General features: G+C 36.7%; 1 protein-coding gene across 2 annotated transcripts in view; it reads left to right on the top strand.

The window, feature by feature from the left end:
- The window catches only part of TPP2 (tripeptidyl peptidase 2), a 62,845-nt gene that overhangs the window by 7,242 nt on the left and 28,464 nt on the right, over nucleotides 1–27,139 (top strand). For both annotated transcript variants that reach the window (XM_074859327.1, XM_074859326.1), the window contains exons 3-23: nucleotides 641–736; nucleotides 1,159–1,263; nucleotides 1,827–1,951; nucleotides 2,671–2,834; nucleotides 4,903–5,057; nucleotides 6,054–6,130; nucleotides 6,631–6,758; nucleotides 8,629–8,728; nucleotides 10,869–11,017; nucleotides 11,148–11,263; nucleotides 12,898–13,066; nucleotides 14,443–14,600; nucleotides 15,921–15,997; nucleotides 16,911–17,017; nucleotides 17,810–17,964; nucleotides 19,075–19,191; nucleotides 20,742–20,842; nucleotides 23,447–23,543; nucleotides 23,805–23,942; nucleotides 25,758–26,002; nucleotides 26,193–26,271. In XM_074859327.1, the coding sequence (XP_074715428.1) occupies nucleotides 641–736; nucleotides 1,159–1,263; nucleotides 1,827–1,951; nucleotides 2,671–2,834; nucleotides 4,903–5,057; nucleotides 6,054–6,130; nucleotides 6,631–6,758; nucleotides 8,629–8,728; nucleotides 10,869–11,017; nucleotides 11,148–11,263; nucleotides 12,898–13,066; nucleotides 14,443–14,600; nucleotides 15,921–15,997; nucleotides 16,911–17,017; nucleotides 17,810–17,964; nucleotides 19,075–19,191; nucleotides 20,742–20,842; nucleotides 23,447–23,543; nucleotides 23,805–23,942; nucleotides 25,758–26,002; nucleotides 26,193–26,271 (2,658 nt within the window). The remainder of the gene's footprint in view (nucleotides 1–640; nucleotides 737–1,158; nucleotides 1,264–1,826; nucleotides 1,952–2,670; nucleotides 2,835–4,902; nucleotides 5,058–6,053; nucleotides 6,131–6,630; nucleotides 6,759–8,628; nucleotides 8,729–10,868; nucleotides 11,018–11,147; nucleotides 11,264–12,897; nucleotides 13,067–14,442; nucleotides 14,601–15,920; nucleotides 15,998–16,910; nucleotides 17,018–17,809; nucleotides 17,965–19,074; nucleotides 19,192–20,741; nucleotides 20,843–23,446; nucleotides 23,544–23,804; nucleotides 23,943–25,757; nucleotides 26,003–26,192; nucleotides 26,272–27,139) is intronic.

The raw sequence follows: 27,139 nt of genomic DNA, 5'->3' as shown, positions 1-27,139 counted from the left end.
GCACGATGAGATCTAGTAGAGGTCTCTGCTACATAGAACAGATGTTACTGATGTGTTCTTGATTGGCTAGTTTGATGAGGTGATATGGGGGCATCAGATCTTTGGATCTCTGCATGCCATCAGCTTTCTTCTGAATTTTGCACAGAATATGATTATAAGGGTGAATCTGCTGCTCTCTTTTGCTGGTGTTACTAGGAATAGTGGATCTGATATACTGAGAGTCTAAACTGAAGCGAGATATGAAATTGGACATTCAGATGTTTGTGTGACCACGAACCATAATACCCTTTCATGCCAGGGTGTTGCTTTTCATTTATAGTGCTCTTATTTCCCCAGGCCTCTACCCAATAAAGTCACTGCTGGGACTGTGTTATGTTTTAAAAGTAGAGTATCAGGGCAACTGATACTTAAACATGTTCAATGGCGGTGTCACATAAATTGGTACTGATTCCTTTGGAACTGCATTGAAATGGCCATATCATATTGTTGAAACTTAGTGCAGCAGTTACTGTCATGGAGACAGGGAATTTAATTGGTGATATTTGCAAGTCTGTTCTGCTAAGCTCTCTTACACAGTGTTGATTTTTTTTTTTTTCCTTACACCATTAGTTAACCTATTTCTGAATATACTTTTCTGTAGATTCCATTGAACTGGGTAAATCCTTCAGGCAAGTATCACATTGGCATAAAAAATGGCTATGATATCTACCCTAAAGCTCTTAAGGAGAGGATTCAGGTAAGGAATTAACATTTTGCTTCTGGTGTATAGTAGTATTTCACTGGTTTGATTCTTAAGTCTTTCTAGGAAACAACAGTATGTGATTTGATAACACATGTAGGCTGCTAGCCAGCACTTGAGAGCTGTTCTCTCACTGATTTTTCTGTTGAGTTTTGATATGATCCATATTCTGTTATCTTTCAGAACAACAGGAGGTGGCCTGGTGGTGGTCCTCACAGTGGTCCATTGAGGCAAAAAGCCTAGAAATTACTGATGTCCATTTCTTTTTTCTATGTAGCAGTTGATGTTTATTTGTAGTATTGTGCTGAACTTTTTTAGCCATTGTATCTCAAATCAGAACTTTCAAATTTTTTCATAGTCTTCATACCTCTGACATATGTATTTGTCAGTATATTGAGCAACCTGATTTTATCTTACAGAAAGAACGCAAGGAAAAACTCTGGGATCCTGTTCACAGACTGGCTCTAGCAGAGGCCTGCAGGAAACAAGAAGAATTTGATGCTGCTCATAGTTCTCCCTCCCAGGTTTGCGTAAATCTAAATAAATTTGTAAACTTATTTGCAACAATTTGTTACTGGTTGAGAGGATTAAAATAGTTTATTAGATGAGTGAAGGAGATATGTGGAAGATACTTTCAGATATGAAAAAGGTATTAGTTCAAATACTTTGTAGTGTATTTTTAATAAGTTTTATTTTTAATTTAGTATGCTCCCTTTTGAGGCTGTCATCCTTGCTATGTTCAGAGTTGGAATCTTCTAAACATGTCCTTTTTTTTGTAAACTAGGTACTATTTCAGTGAAGTACCAGAAGTGCCTTGGGTCACTTCTGTATCATTTCACAATCTGTAAAAGAAAAAAAAAAGGGCTTTAAATGTTACAATTACAGAAATTGGAAATAGTTATACATAATAGGCCAATAACAAATGGTGCACTGTTGAAGACCATTCTAGATGTTTGTGACTCCTAGGATATCTTACATTCTTGATGGAAATGACAAAACAAATGTATAGCATCAGAAAGGAATATAGGATTATGTATTTTGTAATAGTTTTAGAAATAGTCTAACTGTATTTTTGTTGCATTACTAGGTAAATAAGCTAATAAAGGAAGAACTTCAAAATCAAGTGGAACTGTTGAATTCTTTTGAGAAAAAATATAGTGATCCAGGCCCAGTATATGATTGTCTAGTATGGAATGACGGTGAGACCTGGAGGTAAATGCCTAAACTTGTCTAAAACGTCTTGTTCTGCACATAAAACAACAGCTTGCATTGAAGACTGTGTTAACTTTTAAATCAACCCTCTTTATAGAGGTCTTTAATATGATTTGCTTTAAAATAATCCTGCTGTATCACTTGAGTTTCATGTCAAAGTTCCGATCCCAAATGAAGGTAGGGTAGAGTGAAGGCTTATTGAAGACAGCATGATATAAATTGTAAACTTGTGGGATTTTCCTCTGAGGCAGAGTAGAATTGCTTTGAGTATCCATTGGTGATAGAAAAACACAAAAAACCCAAAACAGAAGTCTTTGCACAAACTTCAAGAAGTAATGTGACACTTTTCTTGACTGACACTGTACATCATATAAAACAGTGGGTAAGACTTCAGATGTTTGTGTACCAGCATGGAACAGCTAGCTTTAGTAAAATTTCTTCCTTGAAGAGGTTGCCTGAATTTCCATATGCTTGATTTTCAAAGACAGATTTATTTTAATTTAGTAGCATTTGAGAATCAGTTTATTTAGAGATCTTTGTAGTTTCTGAATCTAAGTATAAACAACCACATTTAAAAATACCAACTTAAAGTAGTAAGATACCATAAACACAGAACCAGACTTCTTGAAGTCTTTGTGGTACTCTTTGCTGGGGGAGAGAGATAACTGAAAGTTTACAGCAGCTGGAATCTTGCATATTTTTTTTGGTTTTGTTGGCAGAGCCTGCATAGATACAAGTGAGAGTGGTGACTTAACTAGCTGTACAGTGCTGAGAACCTACAAAGAGGCTCAGGAATATGGATCTTTTGGAACATCTGAGATGTTGAATTATTCTGTGAATATATATGATGATGGAAACCTTCTTTCCATTGTGACAAGTGGAGGTAAATGAAAGTAATCTTAAGAAAATTTTGCTGCTGAGTGGGTATGAGAAGCAGCAATTTGTATTTAGTCCTGATTCTGATACTTGGGATGGCTCAAGGCAGCTGTCTTAATACAGTGTTCATTGCTATGGCAATATTCAGATTTCCTGAACTAGACCTATAATAACAGCTCATTACCAAACTTGCTTGCATTTTTGTCCGAAATATTGTCAACTTTGTATTCATATGCATGTATATATAGAATGGGTATCTTAGGTACTCTTAAAGATGTTCATGCATCTTAAAGCCTAAAATAGAGAGAACCTTCTTTCAAAGTACCTTTTTTGTTTTATTTCTTAAATGTAGGGTGGTGATTGATTTTTTTTTTTTTTTTTTTTTTTTTTAGTTGCTGTCCTTTGTGCTTATATAACTTAAGAATCTTAAGACATCCATGAGCAAAAGGGGTATTAATCTTTACTTTGGTTTATCCATACTTTTTTGTCATGGCAGGTGTCACTGTAGCCATAGCTCCAACTGCTCTGAACCCATATTTGTGTATGCTTTATATAATCATGTTTTGTTCTGGACACATTCTGAGTGGTTAAAGGTGGTATGGATGTATTTGATTTGAAAAATGCTCTTAATTTGTCATGAAACTATCCCATCTCAGTAGAACTACAGGAGCAGTTCAGGTTTCAAAATTGATTTTAATTTTTTTTGAGAAATTCCTTTTTATACTTCTGTACAGTTATATTTCTAATTTTTTCGCTTAATCCCCACCATCTGAGTCACCTCAGGTACAATTTTCATAACTTTGAGTAGGAAGTGTTGAGCCTTTTAGTTAGTGGAATTAAGTTAATACTTACTTCTCTCTGCCTGCTGCCTCCTTTTTCCCCTCAAGCTGCTTCATTTTACCAATTGCTGCTGTTTACTGCTTTTTATATGACATCTATTAAATGAAATGATTTGAAGCTTGGGCTCATTTTATAGAATCACAGAATCATTTAGGTTGGAAAAGATCCTTAAGATCATTGAGTCCAACTGTTAGCCTAACACTGCTAAGTCCACCACTAAACCATGTGCCTAAGTGCCACATCTACATGTCTCTTAAATACCTCCAGGGATGGTGAGTCAACCACTTCCCTGGGCAGCCTGTTCCAATGCTTGACAACCCTTTTGGTGAAGAAATTTTTCCTAATATCCAATCTAAACCTTCCCTGGTGCAACTTGAGGCCATTTCCTCTTGTCCTATCACTTGTTACTTGGGAAGAGACCAACACCCACCTTTGCTACAACCTCCTTTCAGGTCGTTGTAGAGAGCAAGGTGATCTCCCCTGGGCATCCTTTTCTCCAGACTAATCAATCCCAGTTCCCTCAGCCGCTCCTCATAAGACTAAGGGTATTCTAGACCCTTCACCAGCTTTGTTGCCCTTCTCCAGCCCTTGTCCACTCCAGCACCTCAATGTCTTTCTTGTAGTGAGGGGCCCAAAACTGAGCACAGTATTCGAGATGCAGCCTCACCAGTGCTGAGTACAGGGGGATAATCACTTCCCTAGTCCTGTTAGCCACACTGTTTCTAACACAAGCCAGGATGCTATTGGCTTTGGCCACCTGGGCACACTCAGCTGCCTGTTGACCAATGCCCCCAGGTCCTTTTCCTCTGGGCAGCTTTCCAGCCACTCTTCCCCAAGCCATGTAGCATTTCACGGGGTGGTTGTGACCCAGGTGCAGGACCTAGTACTGAGCCTTGTTGAACCTCATACAGTTGGCCTTGGCCCATTGATCCAGCCTGTCCAGATCCCTCTGTAGAGCCTTCCTACCCTCAAGCTGATCAACACTCCTGCCCAACTTGGTGTTGTCTGCAAACTTACTGAGGGTGCACTCAATCCCCTCATCCAGATCATTGATAAAGGTATTAAACAGAACTGTCCCCGGTACTGAGCCCAGGGGAACAACAGTTGTGGCTGGCCACCAACTGGATTTCTATACTTATAGCTCAATAAGTGAAAATTAACTGAGCTGTAGTGTATTAAATTGGTGTAAAGGAAGTTCACTAAACATACAGTGATACAACTTTTCATTTGCTCAGGAGCACATGGAACACATGTGGCTAGTATTGCAGCTGGGTACTTTCCAGAAGAACCAGAACGAAATGGTGTGGCTCCTGGAGCTCAGATTCTTGCAATCAAGATTGGCGATACAAGACTAAGTACAATGGAAACTGGCACTGGTCTAATAAGAGCTGTGGGTATTTCACCGAATAAACAATTAATCTTAGCAGTGTGACTTAATTGTGTAATATTGTGGAACACTTTCTGCTCTACTTGCTTATAGGCTGTGTTTTTATGGTTCTAGATTATTTCCAACAAAAAAAGTCAAGAACAACCAAACACACACACACACCCAAAATCCAAAACAAAAATACCCCCCCAAAAAACCCCACTAAAACATATGTTAAGACTACTGTTTTAATATAAAACAAGATTTCTGTTGCACAGAGCACTTACGGGTTTATCCGACTGACAAAACTGCAGTATGTCTGGCTAGCTTGACACATGCATTAAGCTACTTGTATGCTTATTTAAAGTTCTGTATTCTGTGGGGTTTTTTGTAGTTATCTAAGTAACTATAGAATACTTAAATAAATCTAGAATAGAGACTAGTATCTACCCATGTGGCTGAATTTAACTTTTTTTTTTTAAGAGTGAGGAAAGTTTTATAATTCCTTTTTAATGATGAAAGGCCCAGGACACTTTCCATATAGTGAGTTGATGGGGAAAAATTTTACATGAGAAAAGGAACTGAAAATAGAAAATTATATTTGTGGCCCATGGAATATCTTTCTATAGTAACATGAAGATGTACAGTAATGTTTTTGTGACTTTGGAATTTAACAAACTGCACAGGAAAGGAGAATTTTATGTTGTTGAGGACAGACATTTGAGACAATACTAATGAAGTCATCAGTTTTCTCTCAGGGTAATGTCTTAATTTATAGCTTGGTATATGGCAAGAACAAGACTGTTGAGGGAGTGGGTTTTTTTATTCTGTTTGTTCACTGGGAAAATACCACTTAAATTACTGATTGAAGTATATTACATTTTTTTGTAGTGTCAGAAGAAATTTATTCCTTTTTGTTAGATCTGTAGCAGGTCAGTTTAAGCAGATGTTTTTTGGCATTCCTTAAGTGACTTATTCTATGACTAGTATGTATTTTGACTTCTATTTTTACTTTATCAGATGATAGAAGCAATAAAATACAAATGTGATCTTGTCAACTATAGCTATGGAGAGGCAACACACTGGCCAAATTCTGGGTGAGTACTATTGTAGTTAATACGAGGTATTTTAATATCAAAGAAGTGGAGTAGCATTTGTTGAGCTTTGTGTAAATGAACTGTTGGTAAGAGTAAATTGTCCAGGCCCAAATGATTCATCTACGTTACACTACTGCAGTTTACATTTTTAACTTATCTTTGAAAGTTATGTAAACCTATCAAAAGTGCTGTTGTTTTATAATACAAAGAATATTTTAGAATAATGAAGAATTTTTGTAGTTGGAACACTACTTAATCCATGGGGGGGTTTTTGAGACCTAGTATTACTACATAACTTACTCCTTTTTAAAACCAGAAGATATTTTTTTGTGGTCAGCTTCTGTACTGGAACTGCCTCTGCTAGGTGTGGGAAGTAGGCTGCATAATATTCCTTGTTCTCTGACTGGTCACAGAGATTGTATTAGAAATGGGAGTTTTGTCCTGTGGGAGGAAAGCAATATTGTTGATTAAATGACTTTTCTTTTTTTCTCTTGCATCAGGAGAATTTGTGAAGTAATTAATGAAGCAGTGTGGAAACACAATGTAATCTATGTTTCAAGTGCAGGAAATAATGGCCCTTGCCTTTCTACAGTAGGATGTCCTGGTGGAACTACATCTAGTGTAATAGGTAAAGAATTTGTTTTAAAAAAAATTCACAGTATTCAGCTTCTGTCTTTTCAAGTTCGTACTTGTGTTACATGTTTGACATCATCGGTTGATTGCTGAACTAAATCTAAAAAATCGAAGACTACTGGGCTACAAGATGAATTCTGAGGGAGGCACTTGCTGTATGTTTAGGTATAAAAATTTAGATTGGTATCGTCTTAAAATTCAAGATCTTATGTAGAAAGCAGACGTAGGAGGCGGGTGTTCTTGATTTGATATGGCTTTCTATAAAATTTTCAAAAGAAATCTTTGTGATCTGAACCTATTTGAAGATTCCAAGATTTATTTATTTTTAACTGTAACTGAGCACACCACTCAGACCAGTAACTGCTGGTAAATGCAACTTGTGAAAAATCCAAGTTGAATTCTAATCTTCTGGAAAGTCTTGCAGTGCATTCTGAATTGTCAGAACCACAGTTTTAGATCATCAGTCTTCATCAGTCTAATTTCTATTTATAGGGAAACAAAGCTTTTTAATTTGGGTATAAAATAATCTCCTGATGTGACCTAGACAAGTCCTTCTAGGGAAAGAATTCTTTCAGCTGTAGTGCCACTTCTATGCAAGTCTATTACTGGCATAAGAATTGTTTTTTCTGATGGGCTGGTGTATATTTTTGGTATTTCAGTGAAAGATTGAGGAAAAAGACTTAGCAAAATGTCTAGAGTTTGGGGTTAACTTTTCTGGTCTTAATTTTTATGTAAATCCTCTGATGCTGCATTACCGCATTACACAAGATGCTTGTTAAATCTCAGATTTCTCATGCAAGGAGACTAGCATGTAGACTTGAAAGTAGGAGACACACTTTTTCAGGACACCTAGTAGAATTAATGGTGATTACTTTCTAAAAGTTAATTTGCAATTACTCCACTACTGAGACTGGGGGCTGGAACTAAAAAACTCTTTTCAGGTTTGCATTGGCTTTGCTCTTAAAATGTATCTCCTCTGTCAATTCAGTTTACTTGTTGTATCACTCTAGAGACTGGGTGATCATTCACTCTTCATCTAAAGTAGCTTGCTTCTTGTCCTCCATCTGGAGTGAACCAGATACGGGGTTGGTTTTTTTTGTTTTTTGAGGGTAAAGCAAAATACAGTTGATAGGTTGACTTAATTCACACAGACAGTATGGACATGGACGTTGTAAAATTTGTTTGTCAGCTTGGTGTGGTAGTTTTCTACCATCCTGATAGTGTTTGTGCCATAAAGAAAATAGAGCGTACACTTTAGGGTAGGTATGTGGTGTGGATGCAATCTGCCTCCTTGGCATCGTGTTCTAAAAATACATCTTTAGCAGACTTCGACGTAGTCATTTACATGCTCTGGGCACTTTGAACTGATGTACAGGACGTAATGACTATCTCGTCACTATGTTTGAGCTGTGTGGATGTGGCCCTCTGTTCCAGGTGGTGTAGCTGTGAGCCATGTGAACATGAACCAGTTCACATAGTTTTCTTTGAGGTATGGTTGGTGTAGTTTGTAACAGTGTAAACACAGCCAAAGGTGTGTGGGAGAGAGTGGAGACGCGTAAAAGTGATCTGTTGTGAAGGAAATGTAGAAGGTGAATACATTCTACTCCAGTTGAATAAAAATTAAACTTTGAAGTTTACATAATATTTTAATATTACACAGTATGATCATCAGCATTGTTACTGCGTAGCATGCTGCTTTACACTTGCTCTGTGAAAGTACCTGAATTTAAAGAGATGAAAAATGTTTCCATTTTTAAATGTCAAGGAAAAATCCTTCTCATAATGAATTTAAAACACAGTAATATTTAATTTTTATTTTAATAAAAACTCATTGTACATCTAAAATGCTTGAATGTTTTTTACAGGTGTTGGTGCCTATGTATCACCTGACATGATGGTTGCTGAATACTCTTTAAGAGAAAAACTGCCAGCAAATCAATATACTTGGTCTTCCAGAGGACCTAGGTAGGTTATACTAAAGGAACAAATTCATTACTCTGAGGTTCAGATTATGTAATACAAAATCTAAAAATTGGTCATTAATACCAGAATAATAGTATTTCTTTCCCACGGGAAGAACGTAGGTAGCCTGCTGTTCTTGGAAAGCCTTTGTATGTCAGGCTCTAGAACTCCTTGGGCAATGGGAAGACCACTGAACTGCCTCAGCACAACTTGTATGTTTCAGGAAGGTGTATTTGATGTGCGCAAACCTATTCAGACATGATAAAAGTTGTTGAGAAGTTGTTTAGAAATTTGTTCTCTTTCTGAAATTTATTTTTTCAGAGGATTTTTTCCATAGCATTTATTTCATTAAGTTAGTGTGGTGAAGTTAACTGTTCTGTTAGTGTTGAAGATTAAAAGAAATATTGTTACTGTAGTTGTGTTACTTGTGGCTTCAGTCACATTGCTGTGATGGCACAACTTATTCAAGGGTTTTGCTTGAGTTCAGTAGAGGTGTGAGTAGGCAGACAAATGCTTTTCTACCTCGTGTTATAGAAAATTATCTCAAAGATCTATAAAATAAAATTTAGGGGCAGTGAAAACTTCATTTTTTTATTTCATGTGTCAGAAACATTTGATAGTAATGTGGTAGCCAAAAGAAGAAACAAAGTGTAGTGTCTCTTCCTGAGTTCTTGCCTGTGTTTAGACTTTGGAATTGTTCTTGTGAGTCATGAAGTTACTGCATACTGTCTTTTGTACTTTAGCCTACAATAGTATTGGGTGAATGAGAAAATAAAAAAAAAAAAATAGCTTGAGGTTGGTCCTTGGTTTATTTGCTGGTTACATAGCAAATGCTTCCCTATTAGCATTGGTCTTTAAAGTTAGCTGTCATGGTGTTTGTATATTTACAGGCAAGTATATTGTTCCAGGAACTATATTATGTAGAACTGTCGTGTTTCATATAGGGAAAAGAGAAATGTGGTCTTTGCCTTCAGCTGAGAAAGGGAGAAAGATTTGTAATTATTATTGATGTACATACACACATGCATATATGTATAAAAACTACATTTTGTGTGCTTTGTCACTTTGCATTGTAAAACAGTCAGAATGAGCATATGTCAGCTGGAAGGTCCAAGTCTGGCCAAAGGAGGATTTCACTTGTGTAGGGTGCAACACATAGGTGACTGGAGAGTTCCTAAAACTTTGCTAGACAAGGCTTGAGGTAGGGCATCAGTCTGTCCAAGTAAGCAGTAGAGGCTTTCAGGCAGATACGCCATGCAGTGCTTGGCTGGAACCTGTTGTTTATATAGGGCTGTCATAAAATATGTCCAAATGTTACGTTACAGTATCATACTAAGAGTACTCTGTTTTGAGACAGATTTTAGACATATGAAGCAGTTAGTGTGGGATATAAATACCCTAAAATACCCTGCCTGTCTACAGAACTTAATAGCTCAGGCACAGTGCTGTCCTTATTGAAGCAGTGCAATTTTTGTCTATCCAGAGCAAGGAAGATAAGGTATATCTGGTTCATACAGTTGAAGACTAGATGCTGCTTTAACTGTGCCATAGGTACTTGCTCCGTTCTTAAATATGCTTGGGCAAGAAAGAAAGGTGGCTTAGGCCCAGCTGATGCTGGTCCACCTCTTGACATTACTGGGTTTTGTCATCTTCCCTTGCTCTCCTTGTTTCAGGTTCTGTATTGTAATTTAAAATCTGAGCTAGTATTGAAGTGGCAACATGAGAAATTAGAGATCTGGGTTTTTGGATCTTTTCTAGTCTTCCTTTTACTGTTTTTCTTTAAAAATAATAACTGTTAAATAGGCTATGTAGAGTACTAATTTATGTATTGAAGTGTTTAATAGGTTTGTTTGCAAGAAATTTCTGATTCAAATCCCAGAAGATATTCTGCTGACTAAACTGAAGCCTGGTGAAGAGTATCGAGGAGTAAAACAGGCATAGCTGATGATTAATATGACATTTTAAATTGCTATTTAGTGGCATGCTTTTTCTTGGGTTTCATGGGTTAATGGATAAGTAATAATAAGTAATATACTTGTGAAAGTTCCCTAAAGCTACAATTATTTTCTTAAGTGCACAAATAACTTCAAGATAAAGTGTGCAGAAAAAAGTTTGTTTTTCAACTATTCTGTTTTAACGTTAGCACTGATGGAGCCCTTGGAGTAAGTATCAGTGCCCCAGGAGGTGCTATTGCTTCTGTTCCAAACTGGACTCTGCGAGGAACACAACTCATGAATGGTACATCCATGTCTTCTCCCAATGCATGTGGAGGCATTGCATTAGTATTGTCAGGTAATGTGCTACAATGTTAAATATAGATGCATAGTCTGGAAGAGATTAGATACGTTTTTCTTTTTAAAAAAAAATGCAGTAACTTTACATTTTTTGTTGTATCCAATAATACCCTTATTTTTCATTTCAGGACTCAAAGCTAATAATATTCATTACACTGTTCATTCAGTCAGAAGAGCATTAGAAAATACTGCAGTGGAAGCTGAAAACATAGAAGTATTTGCACAAGGACATGGTATTATTCAGGTACTTGCTAGCAAAAAACCCAGCATAATATAAATAACTGCCAATGGAAAAGTAACCCACAAAAAAAGAGCAGCTTTCTAGATAAGCTCACTCAGTTTGCTCCCGTGCTACTTGCTTCTCAGATCTGATTGAGGGAGAAGGGAATGTAGTGGGAGGGGAGGAGGCATGAGACAGTTCTTTCAGTTTCAGCATGCAGTTACTGTAGAATAAATGTGTTAAGTAGACACATTCTTAGACTGATCAAAAAGGTATGTGGACATTGAAGTGGGATGTGGGTTTTTATCACCCACATGTAGATTTGGATGCTGTCCAAATTCTGTCCTAATGTCCAAAAATGTTTTTATGCTGTTGTCAGAGAGAGCTGAACTTGTTCTGTGCAGACAAAAGCTGGAGCTGTAAATTCTGGACAATGAAAATACAGAGATACCCACGGTGGTTCATAAAGCAGTACGACTGCAGTTGTGTGATGACTTTGCCCTGGGCCTGCACTGAAAAGTCTGAGTGTCCATTATATCCTGTGGACTTCTAAGTAGCTTGGAAATCTGTGACGGATCCTTTGATGAAAGCATAGTGAATGGCAGTCTCCCTATGCATAGCTTAAGTTCTTAAAGAGCTGCTGCTGGTTTTTGCCTAAAGTCACTCCCATCCTAGCCAAATAGAGGTACTGAGATTTTGCTCTCATGCTTGAAGAAGCTAGATATTAAATGCTTAGCCCTAAACTCACATTCTGGAGATGCTAGAACCTAGTAGGTAATGTCCGCTAAGCACATCTGTAACACTGAGTTTAATACAGAAGGCAATAATGGTGGTGGCCATATCAAATAAAAAGCATTGCCACAGAAAAATGAAATGCATCAGTCATATCTTACGATTTAGTAGTCTGTGATTAAACAGGTGTTAAATGTGGTTAAAACTCTGCTCTGGGAGACCAAGGCTATTTTATGTCCACTTGTCTCAAAGGAGAGTGCCCTAATCTCTGCTGGTGAGGGTAGCTCACTGTGAAGTAGAGGAGACTCTTAAGATTTTTGGAGTCAATAGAATAGAAAGTGAGATAGAAGGGTGCCTTTTTAAAACAAAAAAGATGAACTTGTCATCTGAATTTACTGTGACAGCCCATCTACTTAAATCTGGGGCTGAATTTCATGACCTTATTCTCTTATTTCATATCAATATATAAAACTTATATGGGCATCCTAGATTGCTTGTCTCTTTTGAACTGCTCAACTTGTATTGTATAAAAGGTTTAAAAGCTTTACTAGTGTTGCTCCACATATGAGAAAGGTGCCTAAATTAGTATAGTAAGTCTGGGCCTTTGAAGTACTCTTTGTCTTTGAAGTCATCTCTGAAAACTTTTGGTATGCATCTTTTGATGGATTTACAGCAAGGGAGATTTGTCTTTTGGGTTTTTTAATGTTCTTGATTTTAATGTGCTCTGTGTGGCTGTTGCAGACTGAAAATACTGCCTCATTTTCTATACTGAGTATCATGTAAGGTGCAGTCACTGTGGCTCAGGTAGCACGCCAGTTACTTTGCTGTTTGTTGCTCTGCTTACTGAACACATCATACTGAAGATAAAATGCATATATTACTATTAAGTTGAAATATGTTGATTTAGAATATGTTCTTTCTAACAGGTTGATAAAGCCTATGACTACCTCATTCAGAATTCATCATTCACAAGTAACATAGGCTTTACAGTTACTGTCGGCAGCAACCGTGGAATCTACCTCAGAGATCCTGCCCAGACAGCTGCACCTTCTGATCATGGGGTTGGCATAGAACCTGTCTTTCCTGAGAATACAGGTAGGAAAGAGCTTTTGTATGATGAGGGGGGCAGGTGGAAATAAAGTGTAATCTTTAAACAAAAAAGCTGTGATTTTGAGGAGTGATAGGAACTGTACCATAAAAGGACTAAGTGCAACTCTAAATTTCATGGTAAATAAAGGCATGCAACTAAACAACCTTTCCATTCTAACCTCAGACTTATAACACTTCCATGTTTTGGGGGAGTGTGTTTGTTCATGCTTCCTTTCACTGAAAAAAGGGATCTCTCTTTGTTCTGAAGAAATTTAAAGCCAAGTTGTGGAGCTAGGGAATAATACAGAAAAATAGTCAAATATTCCTAATGTTTCATGAAATTATAGATTGTTGTAGAAAGCTCTTGGCAAAGAATGATTACTTCTCTAAAGATGAAAGAACTTACCCAGAAATTAGTTCCTTAGTTATTTATAGTTTCTCAGTTGTTTAAAGACTCTAAATTCTAGATTTGGACTTTAACTAAAGTTTCCACAACCTGAGAAAAATCTTAGTTTCACAAACTAGACTTAAATTCAGTGTCTAATAATGGATAAACATAAAGATATCTAAAGGCAATACAGGAATTGATACAGATTTTAGTTACAGGGTAAAAGTAACTTGTGCAAATCAAAATAAGGCTTGATGTCTTTTCTCCATAAACCGTTTTGCTGATAAACTGTTTTGCTGTGTTTTACTTCATTAAATATAAATTGTAATTCACTGAGAGACTGAATTACATTGTATGAAAAATATGATCCATGTGAGAGCTTGTTACTGAGATTAATTCCTTTCCTAAAACCAGTGATCCTCAAGAAGGTTGGCATGTGACAAAGAGATCAGTTTATTTAGGCAAAGAAAGGGTGTGAATCAGAACAGGTTACTGACTCGGAGTAAATGGGTTGTTTGACATACTACATTACAATTGGTGCTTTTTAAATTTACCATATGACACAGAGAAATAAAATAATTATACAGTAGACTAATAGACTTTACCTCTTGCTTAGGTTGCTTTAAAACATTCAGAATCAGTGCAATTACTTTTTATTATATTCCTATCTATACCAGAAAGCTTATACCTGCTCCAGACTATGTTGTGGGTAACTGAAGTGTTGCTTACTAGCCTAACTTTAACTTTGTCAGGTTTGACTGCTTCGGGAGGAAAATTTCAAAGTTGGGTACAACCTTTATTTTACTGCACACTGCTGCTATTTTTCTCAAATTAAAACAAATAATATAGAACACTGTCCTTTGTGGAGAATCTGACATCCAGGGGCCCAAAGGAATTGGTTCCTATTACATTTAAATGGCAAATACTGTGTTATAATAGAATTTAAGCATATATTTGTATTATTGAAGTGGTTTTAAAATTTGTTTCTTTACAGAAAACACTGAAAGAATATCTCTCCAGCTACATTTAGCTTTAACTTCAAATGCACCGTGGGTCCAGTGTCCTAGTCATTTAGAGCTTATGAACCAGTGTCGACACATAAATATTCGTGTGGATCCACGTGGCCTGAGAGAAGGACTACATTATACAGAGGTATTGAAGTATTGGTGTTCTAAGCAAGATTGTGTGCCCTTTCCTTTTCATGGGGTCTCTATCAACTTCTGTAAAAGTAATTTTTAAGGAAAGAAAAGCTGTGTGCTACACAGACAGGAAAATAGTGCCACACTCCATTTCAGTATACAGGCTGAATCCAGGGTTCAGCAGTTGTTACGCTCTACAATGTTGTATAGCACATGCCAATGGGACTTTCAGTATCTGTGTTTAAAATGTAAAAGCATGTAGAAAATATAAACCAAATAAATAACCATTCACTGAGGTTTTTTTTCTCTGGATACGTTTTCATTTTTGACTGTCATGCTCAGTCCTGTATTATTATTGAGTACAGAGATTTGCGCTTTTATGAGGTCTTAAATATTTCTCTTTCTGTGGTGGCTTAAGGACTGGCCTGGCTCTTGTGGTGGTGCCATGCAGTCTTATATGGACCGAAGATTTTGGTTTACCTTGAGGATTTGCTTGGGTACAATGATGCAGTCTATTTTATTGCTTCCTCACCTCTACTCCTTTCCATTTTAGAAGGTGAAGGAGAAAAATGAGTGGTAATGGCTGTGTACAGCAGAAGCATTTTGCTGACTTTGAGTGGCCATGTTCAGATTAGGATAAATTTAATAGGAAAGCTATTAAATTTCTCATTTTCTCTCCAACTACCCTCTTTCACTCCTGCAAAAGAAACCCACCAACAAAAAATTTTTTACCCCTCTTCATCCTCATCCCAAACATAATACTAATGTTGAAGTGTTTCCATTGCGTTGTAGTTGATTGTAATGAAGATTATATCAGCTTGCTTTTTTACAAGAGACTTGCTTAAGATGCTTAGAGTTGCAAGTCTTCTATGGTACCACTGAGAACATTTTAGCAAAGTGATGATGGAACAAATTTTCAGAGATAGTATTTAAAGCTTGGCCATGAAAGGCATGGTAAATTGAACTGTATTTACTCAAACAATCTTGGAAAAAAAGGATTAAAATGAAATAAAATAAGGTGGCTGTTTATGACAAATTCTGAGTTGAAACTAGGTTGAGCTTTTGATATGGGACTATCAAATGAGGATTGAAAGCTTGAAAACTTCTGGGGAAGGGCTGAAATGAGTAGTAAGTGTGAAAATATTTTTTTTTCTTGGTGAATGTTGCTGTTTTACTATTTCTAGGGTGACAGTGGTCAAATTAAGATATTTTTTTTTCTCAGTGATAGCTACAAAGATTTGAAATACTCTGTAACTAGTTTAAGTTTATTGTTGTCTTCTGTAATTTCCTTTTTGACCAAAGATGTTTAAATGGCTGTATTTTATTTTGTTAGGTGTGTGGATATGACATAGCAATGCCTAATGCAGGTCCTCTATTCAGAGTCCCAATAACTGTTGTTATACCAACAAGGTCAGTAAACTGAGGCTTTATCTGCATTTTTAAGTTTAGTTTTTGGTACCCACTTTACTTGTTGCCATTTATTTCACCACCTTCTTTCTCCAGGAGTTCTTGAACTTACTACTAACCTTGATAAGGGAGCGGATATCTGAAAAGATTCTTGTAGCAGACTTAGACAACAGTGGCTGTTTTGTAATTTTGGTCCTGGCAGCCACAAGGCAGTGTGTTCTGGTGGGCTTAGCCACAGTGGCAGCAGCTTCTGGGTCCATTAGAATACAGATGACTTCTGGATTGTGACCAAAGTATCAATTGATATACTCATAGGTGTAGGTCAACTGGAGTTTGTTCATTTCTACTAAAGTACAGAAAGGTAGAGGGCATTATTTGACAGGTGAACATTGGGATAAGCTTCCATCATGACTTTAATACAGTGGATTTGGAGAGTTAGTATTGTGCCCATCATTGGTTTAAACTTACAAGTTCAGTGATGTTGATAAAGAAGGAGAGTACCTTACTAAACCTCTTCAGTGGACAATCTGCCCTGACAAAAAAAAAGTAACTTTTCTCTAACTCATTCATAGAAATATTACTTCTTACAGACCTTAGCCCACGTTATGGAAAGTCACTCAGCCAGGAAAAACAGATCCACTGAAAACTAGGATTCCTTGATACTTATGTTTAAACACAGTAACTTCAGGGATGCAGGGAGGAATTCTACATAATGTGGTGGAGCTGATTTTTTTAAATCTTGTAGATATTTTGTGCTGTCAGATTCTGTACTAGTATGGATTAAAGTAATTGGTGCTGAGGACTAAATATCCTCATTGTACAGTTTTTTTGGAGAGTATTTTTGCATTTAAAAATACTTAAAAAGGGCTTCACAGCTTGTTTTGATTACTGTTTGTGTTTTCTTTTTGACATACAGAGTAGATGAATCATCAAGCTATGACCTGATGTATACAGATGTTCATTTTAAACCTGGTCAAATCCGAAGGCACTTCATTGATGTTCCACAGGGAGCTACATGGGCTGGTAAGGAAAATGAAAACATTAATTAAATAAAAAAATTGCATCTGTCAGACTCGACAAAGCTGTTTTGAAATGATTTTGAGTTCTGCGTGAATAAGAACTGAAGGATTTGACCCATGAATATATAAAATATTTATTTGATTTTAAAGCTTTTAGAGGAGTGATTTTAAATTATCTGATGGTTTCTGGTATAGCAGTTCTAATTCTCCATCTTCTAGAAACCAGCAAATACAATCTGAAGTGATTGCCCATAACTGGAGGAATACCCCACGTTTATGGAAAAGTATTACTGTCTGAGGTTTGCCTTGTTTTTAAGGTCTATGGATGTAGTGTTGAAAGATATCTTAACTGAAAAAAATGTGATTTTTCATAATGGGCAAGTAGCTCATAATTCTTCATGGAGGAAAAAAAGGTTTTTTTTCTTGTCTTCCTGTATGAGATTACTTCAGTCTAAATGAAAGATTCTTGAAAGGATTGTTGTTTAGTGATTTGGAATTCAGCAGCAGTCTGTCCTGTACAGATTATACATCTGTACTTTCTGATTAGTTTTCACCATTTAGTTGAGTCATGTTTCTCTTAACTGATTTCTGAACTTAGCTAGTTTTCCTTAATCTGAAACGGTCTTTGTAAATAACTGATATGTAAGCATTATTCACATATGGAGCCACTTGGGGTACCATGTAACTTCTTAAATTACAAATTACTTGTGAAACTAGTGTTTTTCTGGTCAATCTCTGCTTTTCTTCTAAAATTCTTGGCTCTTGAAACTAAACTTAATTTCTTTCTTTTATCTAGAAGTAACAGTATGTTCATGTTCAGCTGATGTGACTGCCAAGTTTGTGCTTCATGCCGTTCAGCTAGTGAAACAAAAAGCATATAGAAGTCATGAGTTCTACAAATTTTCATCCTTGCCAGAAAAAGGATCAGTGACTGAAGCATTTCCTGTCTTAGTAAGTTATCTTAGGGTGGCATGGAGGAAGAGAAAGTAAGGTATCAGTGCAGTATAACATAACTCATTCTGGATTTTTTTTCCAAAGAACCCCTAACCCAAAAAATCCTATGTCTGTTGTAGTAGTGAGTGCATCTGGTTCTCAGTTCTGTAAAGATCTCTAATAGCTTGCTAGTGTTTCTTAGTTATTTGGTAATGCCCTTATACCTGTTAATCTCTTCAATTTGTTGGTACTTGTTTAAACAAACCAGTTTGTTTCCCTTTCAAATAAGGGGCTATGACTTGTTATATAGATGTAGTTCATCATATTTTGCCTGTAGTGCTTAATGTGGTATCTGGGACATCTCCTTGATTTTGAAGCCAGGTGATAACTGACTGGCTTACATTCATACTGCTTAGATACAGCAGGCTTAGCTTGAGTAATGCTAGCTTAAGAGTCCAAAACAGAACCAAGGGGTGAGCTAACAGTTCAGGGGTGTGGATGACAGAGTTCACTACTTTGTCCCCTGACTTGCTTAATTTAATTGCATAGCTCTAAAGCCTGAGAGTGGTTATGATTTTTGTGCTTATTCAGTCCCTTACTCTCTGAAAATGTCAGGTAGGACACCCTAAGCTAAGCTTGTCCCACTGATACATTGTGAATTTTATTATGTTAGTTAAAAAACCACCACCACCACAACAAAACCCAAACAAACACCAATAAAAAAAACCCCCAAACATCCCAAGCTTCATGTCATCTTTAGACAGAGATGCACATTTTCTAGGGCACACGTTAAACTTATCTGTGAACTAACCTGTCTGCCTAGTTTGAAGGATAGGAAGGGAAGATGTAACATTTAAAAGCCATACCTTTCTTTGTAGGGTATACCCCAGCACTCTTTGTTTTGATGCAGTCATCAATCATCCTATTTTGTTGGAGCTGTCTTGTGTTTTCTGGACCAAGTATAATGTCTTATTTGGTACTGTACAAACATACAGTTGGAGTAAACTAGACATAACAGGGTCTTTTTTGAGCTATACTCCAATTTTTTTAGCTTGGGATGAGGGAGGCTAGGGTGGATAGAAGGGGAAGATGGGAGCCTGAGTCTGACTTTGTGCTTTTGTTACCCAGGCTGGAAGAACCATTGAATTTTGTGTTGCTCGGTGGTGGGCAAGCCTTAGCAATGTTAGCATTAATTACACAATTTCTTTCCATGGTGTACTTTGTGCTACTCCTCAACTAAACATGGTAAGTTTTCTGCAGTGTTTATTTTGAGTTATTCTGAAGTCCTATGGTATCTCAGAATAAAAAAAAGCTTTTCTTCATTCTTGCCTGTATTTAGAAAGACTAAAAGTATATACATGAGATGTTCATGTTTTCTCTTCAAAATAGGTAAATATGAGTTGAGTTCCACAGAAATGCCCACTGCCATTATTTATGTTTTTTTTCTATGCCTTTCCATTGTAAATCAGAAAGGGGAAAAAAATAGAAAGGAAAAAACAAACCCCAAAAATCCCAAACCCAACACCAATAGAAAGGGCATACTAAAAGGCTGAAATTGTAACTATACTTACACTAGCAAGTGTTTGTATGAATAAACTTTGGGACCACAGTTCTTGAACCTGAATATCTAGACTACCATTGCTAAAAGACAATATGCTGAATACTATTTTTCAGAATAAAATGTCATTAAAATTTATTTTTTGTTCAGTGTTTTATTGATGGGTGCAGATTGGCTTGAGATCCATCGTTTAGGGCAGTTGAAGGCGCAGTGGATAGGCAGCGTTGTGATTCCTAAGACTCTCTGATACTAACAGATTGAAAGTTGCTAAAAACTTTAGTATCATAATATTTACAGTACTTTGTCTTCCACCTGTGTTCTTTGCTGTCCTGTGCAACCTGGCTTGGCTTGACTTTGCACCCCTCAGGAGAGAACTCTTTTTGAGAGTTGATATGGCAACACCTACATGAAGCAGCACCATGCAAATTTATCCTGCTTCTCCCTTTGTATCAGCTAAGGGCCAGAGCAAATTATAGCTGTCCCACAGGTGAATTTGGATGTATTCAGGCTCTGAGATCTGAATAAACTTGGGGAAAAAAGAGTGGGTGCATTATGTTAAGGTACCAGCTCTTGAACCAGTAGAGCAGGAAAAGCTGGTGGTTGCAATGTGCACAGCAGCTGCCCGCCCCCGCCCCCCCAGCAGGATTACATCAACTGAATAATGGAGAGTTAAAAATGAGAGAATACAAACAGTTTTGCCCTTCCTTCTTGAGCACCTGTAACTTTCATAAAATAATTTTTAATAGTGCTGATATAGTAGTGGCTTTGTCATGGGATACTGCTAGAAAAAAGTTTTCAAATTATTTTGCCCATCACTAACCTGTGTATGTAGTATTGTTTCTTTTTTGCAAAGTTAAACTGTTCTGTAATAATAATACTCAGCAGAAACACCATAAAATACTTGATTTAAGATTTGAGATGAATAATAATTGTATGTGTTGAATTATATATGCAAAGGTAATCATCACAAATGCACAAAACCCAGTCCTGCCCGAAGTGTGACTTGTACAGTTCTGTACAAAGTGCTTAAATTAAGGGGAAAAAAAAATACAACTTCAGCTCCAATTGCTAAAGTTTTGCAAGTCCCAGTATATCAGCTGTAAAACAGAGATAAGCTTGTGACACTTTCAAACTCAGTGTTACTTCTTATGGTATAGATAAATACAGCTTGTGATAAATACAAATGTGGACCATCTGACATGCACAGAAGCATACTTGTTATATGCTTTTTCTTTAGCATGCTTCAGAAGGCATCGTACGATTTGATGTTCAATCCCTCTTGAAGTATGAAGATATTGCTCCATGCATAAATCTGAAAAACTGGGTTCAAACACTCAGGTAAGAGTTTCTGAGGAACTGTATTGAGAAGTGAGAAAACTTTGTATGTAGTTAAACGAGTAACAAGTTAATAGTGAAATTTAGGATAACAACAATATTCTTGTCAAAATTTAAGTAGGTTTGGAAGCATCAATTAATATTGAGAATAGCATTCTCTTTTTTTGGTTCCTTTTAACTTTGACAAAATATGAGAATTATGGTGACTTTTTCCATACAAATTATTTCCTTCAGCTAATAATAAAATAAATAAAAATTACAAAAAAAATTTAAAAAATCACAAATATATTCCATTGCTTCCGAAGGAGACACTTAGACCTCTAAGCCTTTTACCTAAAAGGCACTTTAATATCTAAAGATACAAATTGTAGAGTTATTGGTGTTAGTTGTTTTGGGGGTTTTTAAGCAGCTGCTTCAGATCCCACCCAATTTTGACCTGGGAAGATGGTCTTCTCTCTCCTGCTTGACTGAAAGTGTTTTTGTAGGATCTGGTGCAGAATTTTGTGTGGAAAGTTGTTTATCTTGTCAGTTTGACACGTGATGATTTGGAGGAAAAGCTTTGCTGGAAAATTCCTAACCAGTGCAGCAATTACTAAAGTTGGTCACTTCAGGAGGAAAAAAAACAAAGCCATACAGTTTAAGCAGTAGTCTTAACACTTGGACCAAACAGTTTCACCATGGTCAGTAATCCAAAGTTTTCCATTATTTGGGCCTCTCAGTGGAGACCTTGGGCTCTATCAGGGGCTCTTGGATACTTGTAATTGGAATAGACATTGCTAGGTGTTTATTGTTTAATGAACATGCTGCCTAATGGTAGATTCAGGAACACCTGATTTGATATGCCTTAAGTGGGGAAATAAAACAATCCCCTAATATCTTTGCCTCATTCTTGGTTTGTAAACTGGAGATGCTCTTAACTCCTTGTAATATTTGGGGCACTCATCTGACAGTAAATGAGCTGCAATTAAGTAAACTAATGAGAAATATTTATGTATTTAAATTAAGGCATGAATAGTGACTCAAAGTTATGAGTCATAACACAGATTTAAAGAAAAAAAAAAACCTGTACTGAAAAAAGAGTACTGAATGGCTTCTCATTCAGTCGCTTGAGTTTCAAATGCTTGGAGGCAGGGTAATTATTAGGGAGATGTATCATGTGTGATATTACTTGGTTCTTAAGTCTTCTGTCAGCAGTCTATCTGGTGTCTGCCAGACTAGGAAACCTGGGTTAAATGGACCTGTGGTCTGATACAGCACAGATATTTTGCTGGATGATTAGTCTGTGCTCTTGGCAATGAAAGAGCTGACAGAATCTCATAGAAAAATTTTGATCATGTAATTATAGGTTGTCAGAATGAATGAAATGTGAACTTAAATGATGCCAGGCCACCCTCATTCTGCTATTCTTTATTTATGAAGCTCTGATTTTCCTATATCGTTATTATTTAGAATCAGAGAGTCATAGAATGGATTGGTTCGAAGGGACCTTAAAGATCATCTAGTTCCAACCCCCCTGCCATGGGCAGGGACACCTTCCACTAGACCAGGTTGCTCAAAGCCCCGTCCAACCTGGCCTTGAACACTGCCAGGGAGGGGCAGCCACAGCTTCTCAGGGCAACCTGTTTCAGTGCCTCACCACCCTCACAGTAAAGAATTTCTTCCTTTTATCTAATTAAATCTACCCTCTTTCAGTTTAAAACCATTACCCCTCATCCCATCCCTACACTCCCTGATAATGAATCCCTCCCCATCTTTCCTGTCGGCCCCCTTTAAGTACTGGAAGGCTGCTATAAGGTCTCCCCAGAGCCTTCTCTTCTCCAGGCTGAACAACCCCAACTCTCTCAGCCTGTCCTCCTACGGGAGGTGCTCCAGCTCCCTGATCATCTTCATGTCCCTCCTCTGGACCCACTCGAGCAGGTCCATGATTGTCTTCTGTTGGGGACCCCAGAGCTGGATGCAGTACTCCAGGTGGGGTCTCACAAGAGTGGAATAGAGGGGGAGAATAGCCTATATTCTTTGATGCTTATGGTTTAAAGTGTTTGTGCTGCTCTGAACAGTAGTTTGTCCTAACTGAGTTGGCATTCTTCTGTGTTACTACTCTGACTTCTGTAAGGCTTCTTACAGAGTCTTCTTCTGATAAAACCTTCTGTAGCATACAATTAATAACTATTTATTCTGTCCTCTAATTACTGTACCATTAATCTTTCAATCTATGAACAAAAGTGCTGATTGTGGCATGGATACTAGAGTTGTAAAGTAGCCTGATTTTTTTTTTTTTTTTTTTCCCTAATCCTAAGGTCTGTTGGCTTTCCCATTTTATTTTTTTTAATGGCCTTTAGTTTTGGGCATTTAGATGTGATTGCTAAACTCTGGCTTCTTTCTTTGGCAGTGTCTGTAATGTCACGAAACCTTGGTTTTGAACTGACATTCATTTTAACTGAGGAATTTATGCTGCCTGGATAGTTACAATATTTTAAGAGATGTTATTGCATGTGCTGAATTCAGTTGTAGTTCAGAATATGTCTCTGCTTAAGCAAGACAAATTTTGATAGAGGATATGTGTTTCTTAAGAGTACCTTCTGTTGTTTTTTTGTTGTTTAACTGCAGACCAGTGAGTGCAAAAATAAAACCTTTGGGCTCCAGAGACATATTACCAAATAATCGTCAACTGTATGAGATGATTTTGACCTATAACTTTCATCAGGTAAGGGTTATAGTTGGTTGTTTTTTTAAAAGCCATTAATAAATACAGCATGTTTTCTAAAAGCAGATTTTAACTTTTAAGTTTTCTGTCAGAAACAAGGTCTAGATTAACTTTCTACAGTCAAAATTCTGATTTAGTTCTCTTGAGGAGCTACTGTTGCTTGAAATGGGCTTTCATTCAGGTATCCTTTGAATATGTGTGTAAGGATTGTACTTGGTTTATTCAGTAGTGAATTAAATGTTTTGACTTTTCTTTTAATAGCCTAAGAGTGGAGAAGTAACTCCAAGCTGTCCACTTCTTTGTGAATTGTTGTATGAATCTGAGTTTGATAGTCAACTGTGGATTATTTTTGACCAGAACAAAAGACAAATGGGTTCAGGAGATGCCTATCCACACCAGGTAGAGTAATGTATTTTACCTTCTGTTTTCTGCACAGTGAAAATTTTCATTCTTTTTCACCTCCCAGGCCTGCTGTTAGCTCCTAACATTTCCTGATGCATAGGTATAATGTTCTTGTATCGTCACAAGAAGACAGGTTCATTGGTGATATATGTGTATGAAAAAAAATGACAGGTTTGTTTCCATAAAATAGAATGCTATGATTTTTTCCCTTTTCCAAGGAAGAAGGAAAAGTTATGCTGTGTTTTATTTCTACAGAAAGCTGTTAACTTGTGATTTCTTGTGATTTTGACTGGTGCTTCTCAAGAAGTGAATTCAAATTCTTCTTGTCTTTATGTTTGGGTCTTTTACAAAGATGATGCCTTGAACTTTTCTATTTAAAGTGGAAAGGATGCATTATTTTTTATGTAGTCTGACTTATCTGCTGATAGATCAGAGGTTTCTGTATCCATGAAGGCTGAGTTCTGTGCTGTTGATGTCTTCAGTTAGCCTTTTAAATGCTATAGCTTGGTTTACTTCCTGTTGCCGTCTTTCAAAGGGAGGTTTTTCTACAACAGTTGTAGATACTGTACCCTCTGTGGGGATTTCTTTCAGCTGGAACAGACCATGTGCCTGGATCATGGGGGGGGGGCAGAGAATAAAAAAGAAAAAAAAAAGAGCATAAGAGAAGGTTTTTGATAGTTTTTGGATTTAAAACTATTTTTTACCAAACCAAAATCACAGTTGAACTTCATCAATGTAATGTTTATTTTCGATAGATTTATCATTCTGGGAGTGTACAAAAGATTAACTTTAAAGCATGTCTTTTGAATCTTATAAGTTTCAGAAATTGCATTATTTAGACTTCTATTCCTTAACTTGCATATTCAAGGTGCTATAAAATCTGAAAATCACCGAAGTAGCCTGTTGCTTACACCTGGTGGACCACTGTGTTGTAAATCTCTGGTGTTGTGCATCACAGAACAGTTCTAAAGCAATTCAAAATTATTTAATCCAGGAAAAAATACCAACAAGAAACATGACTCCCTAACTCAGGAGAGGGAGATTCTGGAAGCAGGGTAGTTCTGAATTATTGTCCCTTTCTACTTATAGCTGCCTTTAGTATTACAGCAGCACCAGCAGAAAGGAAACTTAGCATGCTACTGCTCAGAACATCCACATTGATAGAAATGAAAGAATGTTTTCAAAAATAAGAAATTGAGAGTCAGGTTTTTTTGTTGGCTATGTTTTGGATTTTTTTGGGGGGGTGGTTTCTGGGGGTTTTTTTGTTTAATAAATGGAGATTGTTATATGAATATTCCTGATATATAAAAAGCTCAGGACAAAGAGTCTGTCAGCTCTTCACACTGCAGCCTTAAGTCGCATAGGAATACTGGCTTTTTCAGTGTGAAAGCTGGTACAATATTTGAGACAGTGGAAGATGTCCTGTGATTTAAACCACAGAGCACCCAAAGTTACACAGTAAACTGAAAGTGTATCAAAGCAAACCAGCTAGAGGTTTTGAACTGAAAGTTTTTAGCAAGAATTCAGATTATTTTTTGAGCAGTTAATACAGTGTTAGAATAGGAACAAAGGATGTCAGCCTATTTTGTGATCTGAAAACTTGCTTTTTTTTCGGTGAATACAAAATGTGTTTTGGCTACTATCAAGTCTTGGAAGCACTCTTTTCAGGAGATTCCAAAACTAAGCAATCTAGCATATTTTAAATGACTAGAGCTATATGAATCAAGGAGAACATGACAGTCTTGTTTCTGGGTTTCTTTGTGAATGATGAAGTATTTAATCTTGACATTTATGAGAACTTCTTTCTTTCAGTATTCTGTGAAACTGGAAAAAGGAGATTACACTATTCGGTTACAAATTCGTCACGAACAGAACAGTGAGCTGGATCGCATCAAAGACCTTCCATTTATTGTTTCTCACAGGTTGTCTAGTACCTTGAGCTTAGATATTTATGAAAACCATAGCCTTGCTCTCTTAGGGAAGAAGAAATCCAACAGTTTGACATTACCGCCAAAACACAGTCAGCCATTCTTTGTTACATCTCTGCCTGATGACAAGTAAGTTACTGAAGTCCTGTTTTTCTCATCTACATCTAACCAGCTGCCTCTGCACCTAACTGAAATGATGCTTTAATAGTGTCTACCTGTTTTGGCTTTGTAATTCCTCTTGTGTTGCTTTCACTGTTTGTAGTCCCCATGGAACATTAATGAACCTGGTTTTAACACTGAACTTTCTTTCTCTGAATAGAATACCTAAAGGAGCAGGGCCAGGATGTTATCTTGCAGGAGCTCTTACACTGTCTAAAACAGAGCTTGGAAAGAAAGCTGTGAGTATTTGAAATGGATCATGGCTTCTTTTTCTGAAACTTTTGAATCCGGTAAATGGCATGCCAGGAAGTGCTGTATTTCATGACTTTAGTACTTTAAAGAGCACTATGTTTAGTAACAACACACTTTAGAAGCAGTTGTTTCATTATAAAGTCAGAGTAACTTCTAAGCAGTTCTATTTTTATTTTCATCTTATTTCAAATTTAATCACTTTTTCTAAATTCTCAATTCAAATTCTTTTGGTCTGGATTGTTGTATTTCTAGAAGCAACTGCTTTTTTGTTGGTGTGAAGCCTTTAAAAGTGATTTTGTGTAATTGCCTAGCATAGTATAACTTTTGAATGAAAAATACGTGCATATATATTGTTTCATGCATGTTAGTTCTCTAATAAACAGCTCTACTCTTCCTTGCATGCATACAATTTTCAGCAAAAAGATGTGCTTTCTTAACACCTACATGTTACTGTCACACAGTAGTAGGAATTTTGCTGAGTCAAATGCATAAGCAGATATTCTTACTTGCTGCACACTAATGTTGTCAACCACTAATATGACTGTATGCTCCAACAGAATGATGTAAGATCTCTGTATGTGATGCTAGAAAAAAGCTGTAGGGTTTTTTTGCTCATAATACATCATCCTGTAAAAATGGGTTTCTAACTTGTATGAATCTGTAGTGCAACAGGGATTATAGTAACCAGATGGCTCTTGTGTGTATTTGGTGCTAAGGTATTTAGAAGATTCCCTTAGCTATTTTTAAATAGATGGCAAATCTGAGAATAAATTTTAATCAATTCTGGTGATTGTTAGTATTTAGAGGTAGTTCATCTATGTCCATACGTCACTAGATATGGCTGAACAACATGTA

This window comes from Strix uralensis, chromosome 2 (assembly GCF_047716275.1).
Source record: "Strix uralensis isolate ZFMK-TIS-50842 chromosome 2, bStrUra1, whole genome shotgun sequence".
In the NCBI taxonomy this organism is placed as follows: domain Eukaryota; kingdom Metazoa; phylum Chordata; class Aves; order Strigiformes; family Strigidae; genus Strix; species Strix uralensis.
The sequence above is the reverse complement of the archived record's forward strand: the minus strand, read 5'-3'. Positions and strand labels throughout refer to the sequence as shown.